The sequence below is a fragment of the Microcebus murinus genome, chromosome X (genome assembly GCF_040939455.1).
Source record: "Microcebus murinus isolate Inina chromosome X, M.murinus_Inina_mat1.0, whole genome shotgun sequence".
Lineage (NCBI taxonomy): Eukaryota > Metazoa > Chordata > Mammalia > Primates > Cheirogaleidae > Microcebus > Microcebus murinus.
This window is the reverse complement of record NC_134136.1, coordinates 64,106,319-64,117,670: the sequence shown is the minus strand read 5'-3', so window position 1 is coordinate 64,117,670 and position 11,352 is coordinate 64,106,319. Positions and strand designations below refer to the sequence as shown.

At 39.1% G+C, this 11,352-nt stretch overlaps 1 protein-coding gene and 1 non-coding gene across 4 annotated transcripts; both read left to right on the top strand.

The window, feature by feature from the left end:
• Positions 1 to 986: 986 nt before the first annotated feature.
• Positions 987 to 9,924, top strand: RBMX (RNA binding motif protein X-linked). Of its 3 annotated transcripts, XR_012916005.1 has the most exons (10): positions 987 to 1,160; positions 2,395 to 2,520; positions 2,712 to 2,818; positions 3,434 to 3,605; positions 4,079 to 4,231; positions 4,498 to 4,612; positions 4,705 to 4,830; positions 4,924 to 5,006; positions 7,744 to 7,828; positions 8,672 to 9,924. XR_012916005.1 is itself a non-coding variant. In XM_075999458.1 (9 exons), the coding sequence occupies exons 2-9, from the start codon at positions 2,412 to 2,414 to the stop codon at positions 5,950 to 5,952; spliced, it is 1,176 nt and encodes a 391-aa protein (XP_075855573.1). In that variant the 5' UTR covers positions 987 to 1,160; positions 2,395 to 2,411; the 3' UTR covers positions 5,953 to 6,649. The 3 variants fall into 3 exon arrangements, 2 of the variants coding, with proteins under 2 accessions (XP_075855573.1, XP_020140556.2); XM_075999458.1 differs by lacking the exons at positions 7,744 to 7,828; positions 8,672 to 9,924 and adding an exon at positions 5,642 to 6,649; XM_020284967.2 differs by lacking the exons at positions 7,744 to 7,828; positions 8,672 to 9,924 and adding an exon at positions 5,642 to 6,649 and having other exon boundaries at positions 2,392 to 2,520.
• Positions 2,566 to 2,635, top strand: LOC142866108 (small nucleolar RNA SNORD61). Its single transcript, XR_012916170.1, has one exon. It is a non-coding gene; the product is annotated as a small nucleolar RNA SNORD61 (small nucleolar RNA).
• Positions 9,925 to 11,352: the final 1,428 nt, after the last annotated feature.

The window sequence follows — 11,352 nt, the reverse complement described above, 5'->3', positions numbered from 1 at the left end:
TCTCCAAAGTGACCACTGTAGATAGACCTTCCCTAACGTCTAAATCAAATTTGGTCTCCCTGATACTGTCCATTGAAGCACCTAGTTTACTTCCCTCCTGGAGGTAATCACAACATGACTTATTTTATTTGCTAATTGTATCTAGTTTCTTTAATTGTTAAAGAAATTAAAGTTAAAAATTTTTTTTTGTAATTTTCCCCCCAACCTGTAGCATGAGCAGATAAAATACAGAATACCCAGTTAAATTTGAATTTCAGATAAACAACGAATAAATCTTTTGTATATGAGATTTGGGACATACTTATACTAAAAAAAGTATTTGTTATCTGAAATTCAAACTTAAATGAGCGTCCTGTATTTTAATTTGCTAAATCTGGCAGCCTTACCCACGAAGCGCCTTATCCTTGTCTTGCTTGTCCTAAGTAGTATCTTGTGGCCTGCCATTTAGTAGGTGCTCAGTAATTGTTCTAGATGAACTATCTGCATGATGTTTTGTACGTTTTTTTCTCACTTGACATTTTCATGTCAGAATTTCCTCCACCCACTAAAAATTTTTGTTAAAGAAAATTCTGGAAAAATATATCGTTATTATCTAAACTTCTTTGTTTTCCATTGCTGCAAAATTAGCATAAAAGTATCTACCTTCATCACGTTGGTTTGAGAATTAAAAGAGTTAATGGAAAAGTAAAAGTAAAGTTTTGCACCGAAAGCCTAGCCCACTAGAATGAATTCTCAATAAATTTCAGTTCTTTATTAAACGAAGCCTGTGCACCATTTTAGCGGAAAGCAAAAAAGCGCGTTTGTAAAGAACGGGTGGGGGTAGGGAGAACGGTTAGAAATGGGCGCCGACCAGAACGCTGACGGCCCGGGAAAGAGGGAGGAGCTAAGAGTGAATGACAGAGAAGACAGCCAATGGGGAGACTGGGAACAACTCCCCCTCCCTTCGCGTTTCAAATTCTAAGCTCCGTTTCCATCCGGGTCCTTCAGCCTCGTTCCCGGGCAGTATAAAGTTTGCTGTCTCCTTTGTTCGCCCTCGTTGCGCAGTAGTGCTAGCGGCTTCTGTGTTCCGTCCTTGGGCCCGGCAGCCGCCGCTCGTGCTGAGCTGCTAGGAATCTCTGTCAGCGAGCTCGTAGGAGCTTGAAACCATCGTCGCGCCTCCGGTACGTGTGTTCTTGCCTCAGTCCGTTTTCCGTACACTCTGAACGTTAGGACTAGGGATTATCTCCCTGGAGATGGGGGTGGCGGGCGCCATTTTAAGAACCCAAAGGGGCCGACCTATTTAAATAAAGCTGAGAGGGCCGAAGGCAAACAGACTTGGAGGTCTGTTAGGTTGTATGCCTCTCGAGAAAGTTTGGCTGTAGCTTGCGGGAGTGGTGGCAGAGGTCGGGGCTTTGTAGACTGGAGCGGTATGAGGAGCGACCGCGCCACCGCGTTACCTGCATTGGGTTGGCGCTGGCGCTAATGATGGGCAAGTGGACTTTTATGCAGGCTGCGGGCTCCTACTTCATTGGTGGCCCTGCAAAGGACGCTCTTTGAATTTTCCCAGCTAGTGTTGGCGGTGGAAGTTAGTCCCCTGACCGGTGTCCGTGGTTCTGGGCTGAATCCAAGAGTCGCCATTTTGTCTTTTACACGCGGTTTTTAATGACGAGTTTTAATTAGGTTCCACTGCAGTCATGGAGTGTTGAGTGTTTGAGTATGCGCGTCCACGTTCCACTATTTGGTAGGAAACGAAGTTGACACTTTGTTTTTATTTTTTTAGTCAGATAGTAACATTTTCGGTGGGGCGGCGGCTAGTGAGGAGGAGGAGGAGGCATAAGTTGGCTCAAACTGAAGATTTCTGCTTAGATTGACTAGAGAATCCTAATGAGGAAAAGAGAGTTTGGTCGAGCATTTGGCCAGTAACCTTGAGTGGGTTGGTCGCCTTTTAAAACCCCAGTGTTGGGGATGTGGATAAGATTTGCATCTTTAAAAGGCAACAAAAACAGAGGATTAAGACTAAAGTTTGCTTTTTCAAATGTTGAGTAGGTGCTAATTGATGAAGACCACCTAAGGGGGATTAGGGTTAATGATAAAAGCTAAGTTGGCTCTTTTAACTAGTTTAATGTAAATTGTGCTGTCACTAAACTACTTAATTTACATTGGTTTCCTACTGTGGCTGACTTTAGGAATGTTTATTATGGGTGTCTTTAGGTATTAAGAAATAATGGTTTAAGCTTTTTATGTGAAAAGTAAAATACAAGAAAAAATTGATAAATAAGCAATATTAATAAAATTAAAAAAAACAAAAAAAATAATGGTTTTGGTGAAACCTGAAAAAAATGCACCACAGTAAATGTGTCTGATAAACTTGAGGAATTTTTTTCCAGGGAGGTAATACTGTTTTCTTTTCAGTAGACTCACCGGGGAAAAAAATGGTTGAAGCAGATCGCCCAGGAAAGCTCTTCATTGGTGGGCTTAATACAGAAACAAATGAGAAAGCCCTTGAAGCGGTATTTGGCAAATATGGACGAATAGTGGAAGGTGCGTTATCTGAAAGTATAGGTGGATATTATAATTAAAAGATAAGCTATGATGAATTTGATTGCACTGATCATATGATATGATAACGTATTGTCCTCTAAGAAGTTCTGAGCTTTCTCTTTACAGATCTGCTTGGGCTATTTCAATTGAACTAGAGTAATGCTTTTTTATCTTTTTACACTACTTTTTAGTACTCTTAATGAAAGACAGAGAAACCAACAAATCAAGAGGATTTGCTTTTGTCACCTTTGAAAGCCCAGCAGATGCTAAGGATGCAGCCCGAGACATGAATGGAAAGGTGAGATTGCACGATGAATGATACTGTGTTTTCTAGTGCATAAAATGGCACATGTTGCCCAACTCTAGAGTAGGGCAGCTCTTGAATTTTTATTTTATCTTGGCGTCCATAAACCATAATTTGATAACTTGGTTTTTATCTTTGGTTATTAGTTTTTATAACAAGTTGATATCTTCCTGGCCCTATTTTAAATTTTACTGAACAGCAGTGCAGTGGATCCACCTTACTGTTTTTTTTTTTCTTTCTTTCTTTTTTTTTTTTAGAGATGGGGTCTTGCTCTTGCTCAGGCTGATCTCGAACTCCTGAGCTCAAGCCATCAATCCTCCTGCCTTGCCTCTCAGAGTGCTAAGATTATAGGTGTGAGCCACCCTACCTGTCCCCACCTTAATGTTTTTATTCAGATCATCAATATCATAATTAAAGGTTAAGATTTAAAGTAAATGGAAAAGCCTTATTTATACAAACTATTATTAGCAATTTTTTGGCTAATTGGTGAGCAACATTTACCTCTGATTGTATTTTGAAGGACCTATTTGTGTCATCGTGCATAGTTGATCTACAAGTTCTTTTAAAATCTTGACATAATTTAACCATCTGTATTTTTATTCTTTTTAGTCTTTAGATGGAAAAGCCATCAAAGTGGAACAAGCCACCAAACCATCATTTGAAAGTGGTAGACGTGGACCACCTCCACCTCCAAGAAGCAGAGGCCCTCCAAGAGGTCTTAGGGGTGGAAGAGGAGGAAGTGGAGGAACCAGGGGACCTCCCTCACGGGGAGGGCACATGGGTAATGGCTTAGGTGGACTTTGGGCTTGGTGTGTAACTTATGGACTGCAAACTCACTGGTGTATGCTTTGGTTAATTCTTTGTTGAAAGGCTGTAGCTTTTGAAATTGAACACTTACCTAAGTGATTATGACTTAAAAGCATAAAAGGCATCTTAAGTTAAATTACAGTTTAAGTAGTAGACAATATACTTTGTCCAAGCAATTCATTCCATAAGGAAAAATGAAAAAATTTTGATAGGTATAGATGTTGGGCATGTGAAAATAAAACAATTGGTATTTTTTGAAGTAACTTCAAGACTGCCTTTCTGTTTTTATTTCCTCAGTCTATGTGACTGCTACTTACGCTCAGTCTTGTACAGGTGAAAACTAGACTTTCCAATAAACCATAGTCATATTCTTGATCAAGAAAATGGAACTTTTAAAGTCTTTTTTATTCTTGTGGGTATTAACATTTTCTTTCTATTCTAATGTAGATGATGGTGGCTATTCCATGGATTTTAACATGAGTTCTTCCAGGGGACCACTCCCAGTAAAAAGAGGGCCACCACCACGAAGTGGGGGTCCTCCTCCTAAAAGATCTGCCCCTTCAGGACCAGTTCGCAGCAGCAGTGGAATGGGAGGAAGAGGTAAATGTTTCATGTATAATAATCTATTGCCACCAACATAACACAAGAAAGAATTGAGAGGTGAATTCTAAATATCTTGCTTAAAACGTGACCATAGACTCCACGTGAATTTTGGGTGTGAACAAGAAATTCTAGAGAAGAACATTTATTGATCTAGCTACATATTGTCATGTCTGGTTGAATCACTACCTTTTTTGTAGCATGAGTATAAATACACATTTTCACTTTTCTCTGCCTATGTTTAAAAATGATTTATTTTTCTTAAGCTCCTGTATCACGTGGAAGAGATAGTTATGGAGGCCCACCTCGAAGGGAACCCCTGCCCTCTCGTAGAGATGTTTATTTGTCCCCAAGAGATGATGGATATTCTACTAAAGACAGGTAAAAGAAAAGTGTAGCTTCTTATCCATTAATAATTAAAGCTGAAGAAAAGCTCCTGAAAAACATGAAACAAATTGCTTTTGTTTCTGTAGCTATTCAAGCAGAGATTACCCAAGTTCTCGTGATACCAGAGATTATGCACCACCACCACGAGATTATACTTACCGTGATTATGGTCATTCCAGTTCACGTGATGACTATCCATCAAGAGGCTATAGGTAAGTGACTTTGCTTCCATGGTTTGACTGTTTTAAAAGAAATTGCTGTGAAAATTGGTACTCTGAAACTTAAAGATTTTCCTTTTAATTTAGTGATAGAGATGGATATGGTCGTGATCGTGACTATTCAGATCATCCAAGTGGAGGTTCCTACAGAGATTCATATGAGAGTTATGGTAAGATACTGGTTAAGGGTCTTGAATATCACCAGCTTGAGTTTTTAGGTTCATGAGCCAGTTTATTAGGCTGCGTGGTGCTTGCTTTTAAAGGGATGTTTGCTTGCTTTTTAAGGGGTGTAACTTTATCAGCTGGGCTTTTCCTAATTTTGTGAGGGGCTTTTGTTTTTTTTTTCTAAGTTTTTTTTTTTTTTTTGAGGCTGTTTGCTTGCTTTGGAGGGGATTTTGCTTGCTTAAATTGGCAGCCTTATGTGTTTTCCCCCAACAGTGAAAATACAATTTAAAAATTTTATTAACAAGATCAAATATTTACCATTGCAATATGAAGGAAAATCTACAGTTCAAAATTGCAACTTATCACTGGAAAGTGGCTGAGTGTCTACTATAAAATAACAAGCTGTCTGGAATATCCTCTTGAAATACACACCGTCTTCAGTCTTTTCAAACATTAAAATCAATCCATTTCCGTATCTCAGCAGATGAGCAAATCCCTATTATGGCCAGCAATGGCAGAGTTTAAAACCTCCCAGTTGAGAAAGTAAAATTTTAATACAAAAATTCTGTAAATTCAGATTTAAATGTTGTATATATACAATTTATAGTGTTGCCATATTACCTGACCATTGACCCTGCAGGTAACTCACGTAGTGCTCCACCTACACGAGGGCCCCCGCCATCTTATGGTGGAAGCAGTCGCTATGATGATTACAGCAGCTCACGTGACGGATATGGTGGAAGTCGAGACAGTTACTCAAGCAGCCGAAGTGATCTCTACTCAAGTGGTCGTGATCGGGTTGGCAGACAAGAAAGAGGGCTTCCCCCTTCTATGGAAAGGGGGTACCCTCCTCCACGTGATTCCTACAGCAGTTCAAGCCGCGGAGCACCAAGAGGTGGTGGCCGTGGAGGAAGCCGATCTGATAGAGGGGGAGGCAGAAGCAGATACTAGAAACAAACAAAACTTTGGACCAAAATCCCTGTTCAAAGAAACAAACAAAAAGTGGAAACTATTATCATAACTACCCAAGGACTACTAAAAGGAAAAATTGTGTTACCTTTTTAAAATTTCCTGTTAAGTTCCCCTCCATAATTTTTATGTTCTTGTGAGGAAAAAAGTAAAACATGTTTAATTTTATTTGACTTTATGACATTGCTTTCAACAAGCAAATGTTAAATGTGTAAGACTTGTTGTACTAGTGTTGTAATTTTCCAAGTAAAAGTGTCCCTAAAGGCCACTTCCTATCTGATTTTTCCCAGTAAAATGAGGCAAGCAATTCTGAGATCTTCCACAAACATCTAGCCATCTAAAATGGAGAGATGAATCGTTCTGCCTATACAAACAAGTAGCTATTAGAGGGTGGTTGGGTATGCTACTTCTAGGATTTCAGGGTGTCTTCAAACTGAAATCAAAATGTTCTCAGTATGAAAAACCTGAGATCAAATGCCTATGTAAGGAAAGTGCTGTTCACCCAGTAAACCCAAAACAAATGGATAATGCTGGCCATATTTTGCCTTTCTGACATTTCCTTGGGAATCTGCAAGAACCTCCCCTTTCCCCTCCCCCAGTAAAACCATTTAAGTGTGTGTTAAACAACTACAGAATACTAAATAAAAATTTTGGCCAAAACCAACCATGAAGCTGCAAAGGGTGCTTGCTCTTACTGTTTCAAATTTTTGCAACTCTGTAGTGTCTCACTTTTAAAGGAACAGCTTGATTGCAAAGGAGAAAATAGATAAGCAATGAAGTTATCTCCAACTTCCTAAAGGCTTATGACTTCTAAAAAGTGAATCTATCAGCATTCCACATCAGATTTAAAGCATCAAATGCCTGTGAAACAGCAAAGATGGTAAGCAAAGCAAACTAGTTTTTCCGTCTAAGTCGAAATTGAACACTTAAGCCTTCCTCATAGTACAGTGAAACATAACTGTACCTCATGGCAATGGAAATGCCTTCTAGATTAAAAAAAAAAAAAACTTTTGGAAAAGCAGATGTTCAATAGCATATTAGAAGTCCTCCAAATTCAACACTTGGATTTTTTTTTTTAAGCATGTATGACACTTAAAGGCCTTAATACAGCTGTTGTTATCCAATAGCAATCTGGGGCTTGGGAGGGGGTATTTTTTTTTTAAGTATTTTTGATGAAGACCTTTAAACATGCTTCATACGTTTTAACATTTTTTTGATATTAGTTTTTTAGTCAATATAGAAAATGGCTTAAGATTGGGGTCCCCTCTTTACCCCTGTAAGCCATTACAAACTTGACATTTAGTTGGATGCCTGACTTGTTTTTAGTTCTATGAAACTACACTGTATGGAGAAAATCTATTGCAAGTGGTCTTTAAAAAGCAAAACCTGAGGCAGCATGACCCAGGTCCAGCCATGAAGTTGAAAAAGATGCTCTTGAATATAGTAAACTTGAAGACCTCCAACTAAAAATCCTTATACTGCACTTATTCCTTCAAATAAGTTTTGTCCGTTCAACTTATGGATTTAACGTGGCAGTGCACCATTGGAACAGAATGAGAATCCATAAGCCATGCAACTTAACCATTTAAGCCATTCCAGTCCATCCCAAGCCAGTGAATCTTCCACCACTTAAGAGAAGTAGTAGAACATGAAATATATTAAGCTGCAAGTCTGAACTTGCCTTTTCTTTCTGGAAAAGAAGGCAGTTATAGGCAAGTTGTAAAGAATTTCCTTAAGAGAGATAACTAGTTTTCATCTATTTAACTTTTGCAGGTTGAGGATTATGGTCATTATGGTCATGGAGTGCTGATTTATTCACAGCAGATAAAGCTGGCAGCGAGAGAAATCAAATGCTAAGGTAAGTTTATAATTTTGCCACTCTGTATAGCTGTAATGTTGATGAGTTATTTCTTATCCTCACTTCATGTTAGAGTGGTTCATTCATGTAATATACTTAGCTGTTTTTGAGCCAGTAAAACTTGTTAATTGCTGTTCATATGCAAGTGTCCTTTTTTTCTTTTTTTGAGACAGTTTCTGTCACCCTGGCTAGGGTGCCAGAGGTATCATCATAGCTCCCTGCAACTTCAAACTCCTGGGCTCATGTGATCCTCCTACCTAAGCCTCCTGAGTAGCTTGGACTACAGGCACATGCCACCATTCCTGGCTATTTTTTTTTCCATTTTTAGTAGAGGTGGACCCTCACTCTTTTAAACTGGTCTTGAACTCCTGAGCTCAAGCAATCCTCCTTCCTCAGCCTCCTAGAGTGCTAGGATAACAGGCTGAGGCATTGCGCCTGGCTGCAAGTGTTCTCTTGAAAGGAGCTGTATAGTTATGATATAGGAGCAAACTGGGGAAGTTTTAGCTTCCTCTCATGCATTTTATGAAAGAACATACCAGTGCCTGCTCATTTGCCCAGCCACAATACAGATTGATTATAAGTGGAGAGTTAATGATGTAGCTGTGACTGTAAGTTCCCTGTTTGAATAACCTAATTTTGACATATATAATATGTAATTTTAATACTAGCAAGCTGATGGTACAACAGGTATTAATGGTTGGTTTTTAGAGCTTGAATTTTAAAGAAAATGCTTATGTTGTGAGTTAAAGTAATAAAGTATATCTAAAGAATAGGTGGGGGGACTACTTTGCAGTTATAGAACCAAAGACCTTGTAACCTGATCTCATGATTTTCATTTTACAGAGTTGTTGAAGCAGAAGAACGCTGATTTGTCGTTAAGTCACAACAGTTGCATAACCAGTGCTGTCAGAATTGGTTTGGTGCAGGCAATAGATTTTGCCTTCAAGGGTTCCTGTGGATCTGAAGAGGGCCTCAGTGTTGATTAACACTCTTAACTAGGGAGTGGTAGTTACTTAAAATAAGTAATTGACCAAATGGAGAAAGGGAAGCAATTAAGGAAATTGGTAAGTGAAGATAGTCAGGGAGTTCTTGTGATTCTTCATAGATTTCACAGTTTTGGCTTTAATTTTGTTTAGCTAAAGTCATAGGGGCAACTCTACAGTTTAGAACTTAAGTTGAATTAGAAAAATGATGGACATAAGTGGCCTTATCCAGTAAAGTGTCTTGATTTTCAGCAAGTGAAACATTTTGATAGTTTATCCAGAAACAGGGTTTAGTTGTAGAACAAAACTAAGAGGGAGTGACTTCTGGAAACAAATAACAGCTAGAAATCTTGCTAAGATAGAAAGCACACTTAAAACTGGAAACAAAACTAGGCCACTTATCTTTGTTTTACTGTATTGCTTTGTAACCCTACTTTACCCTCCCACCTCCCAATCTTGGAAACAAATTATGATACAACTTCAGTTTATTACTTTGAAAATGAGAGCCAATAGTATAATTGCCAGTGTTCTCAAAGGCAACAGATTTGAATTGTTGGGTTAGAGGAGCTAACTCAACTTACAAGATTTGTGTGTGTGTGGTAATTATGCCACAACTATCATGTTTAACATTTGCAATTGGGGAAAATAATCCAGAAATTTTAACCCTCATTTGACAGACTTTTCTAATCCCAGACCATGAGGGTATTGACCAAATTCATACAGTTATTGCACTTCCTTGGCTGTCTTAGTTCAGTCCTTTCATACTCTGATTACTTGGATTAATGCTTCTGTGAGGACATTTTGGCTCTTGAGATTTTGTTTAGCCTTAAAATAGTGTAGAATAGAAAGATTAAATAGTAAATGTGAATTCCAAACTCAAAGTAAGGAGTATGCTGACCAGGTACTTGCTGGACAAATAGTTTACTGACCTAGCAGGCTTGTGAAAAAAGAATCGCTCTTGATTCTTCTGGCTTTATACTGGTTGTAAAGGAAACAGAATGATACAGAAATGTTTTCCTTGTTTAACTGGTAGTTGAGCATAGAACTTAGGAATTACAGATCACTTCATTTTGGAATGTTTTGTATTGAAGCTTAATAAAACTTTAACATCTTTTTGTGGCAGTGATTTCTTAAAGCTTCAAAGTGTTTTTTTTTTTTTTCATGTGTCCCCCTCCCCACATAGTTGCTCTGATGTACTCCTGGCACTTAATCAGTTGTGAGGGAATGTCTAGAGTCATTGAAGTGACTTTGTTACTAGGTCTCCTTTTTTGGGGAGTGAGTATCATGGATAATTCAGATGATTTCATTTAATAACTCTAAAAATTAAATGGGAGCAAATCACATCTCAGAACTAGAGGCTAAAATACCAGGAATCTATTGTAACACTATTTCCTGTTTAACTCTTGGAAAACAGGTAGTCAATAACAATTCACTTGTGCCAGGGGATCCCAAACACTTTGGACAAAGTTCTTCAGCAGTGCTGTTAAGATACGTGCTTCTGTGTTCATGATTTTCAGTTTTTCTACTCTACTCTCTATCCTATATACATCTAATTGGTGTTCATTTGCACCTAAAACAGGAGATTGCATTTTGGTTATGTAGCCAGTTGAACAACTTATCACATGGCAAAGGAATGCAGCCGAGCATTAAAGAGTGCAGAGAAGGCCTGTCGTGGTGGCTCATGCCTGTAAATCCTAGCACTCTGGGAGGCCGAGACGGGCAGATCGCTCAAGGTCAGGAGTTCGAAACCAGCCTGAGCAAGACCCCATCTCTACCAAAAATAGAAATTAATTGGCCAACTAAAAAAATGTAGAAAAAATTAGCCGGGCATGGTGGTGCATGCCTATAGTCCCAGCTACTTGGGAGGCTGAGGCAGGAGGATCGCTTGAGCCAAGGAGTTTGAGATTGCCATGAGCTATGATGCCACTGTACCCTGTGGCAGGGAGACTGTCTCAAATAGTATTTCAACATTTCAGATTTAAATTTTACCTTAAAAGTCCATAAATACTGAGCTAATTCATAAGGAAGTTGAAAATATTTTTCAGGAAGTATACTGGTATGTACAACTTATAAAGAATTGATGGGATGTACAGATTTATGACTTTCTGTGGAGCTGAAGCTATTTACAGAATAATACCTGGGGCTTTCTCTGCACTTTTTGAGACAGTCTCACTGTGTTGTCCAGGCTAGAGTGCCGTGGCGTCAGCCTAGCTCACAACAACCTCAGGCTCCTAGACTCAAGTGATCCTCCTGCCTCAGCCTCCCAAGTAGCTGGGACTACAAACTTTTGCTCTACCACACCCAGCTAATTTTTCTATGTTTAGTAGTGATGGGGTCTTAGGCTGGTCTTGAACTCCTGAGGTCAAGGGATCCTTCCTCCTCAGCCTCCTAGATTGCTAGGCTTACAGGTGTGATCCTCTGTGCCCAGCCTCAAGTGTACCATTCCATGAATTATTAAGTGCATGTACTCTGTCAAGATAGAATTTCACCCTCACCCCAGAAAGTTACCATGTGACCCTTCCCAGGTGATTCCGGCTCATT

Excerpts from the sequence above, each read along its gene's own strand:
- RBMX (XM_075999458.1), top strand. The coding sequence starts at position 2,412 with ATGGTTGAAGCAGATCGCCCAGGAAAGCTCTTCATTGGTGGGCTTAAT. Across the intron at positions 3,606-4,078 it reads CTCACGGGGAGGGCACATGG|ATGATGGTGGCTATTCCATG; the intron begins GTAATGGCTTAG and ends ATTCTAATGTAG. Across the intron at positions 4,831-4,923 it reads TATCCATCAAGAGGCTATAG|TGATAGAGATGGATATGGTC; the intron begins GTAAGTGACTTT and ends CTTTTAATTTAG.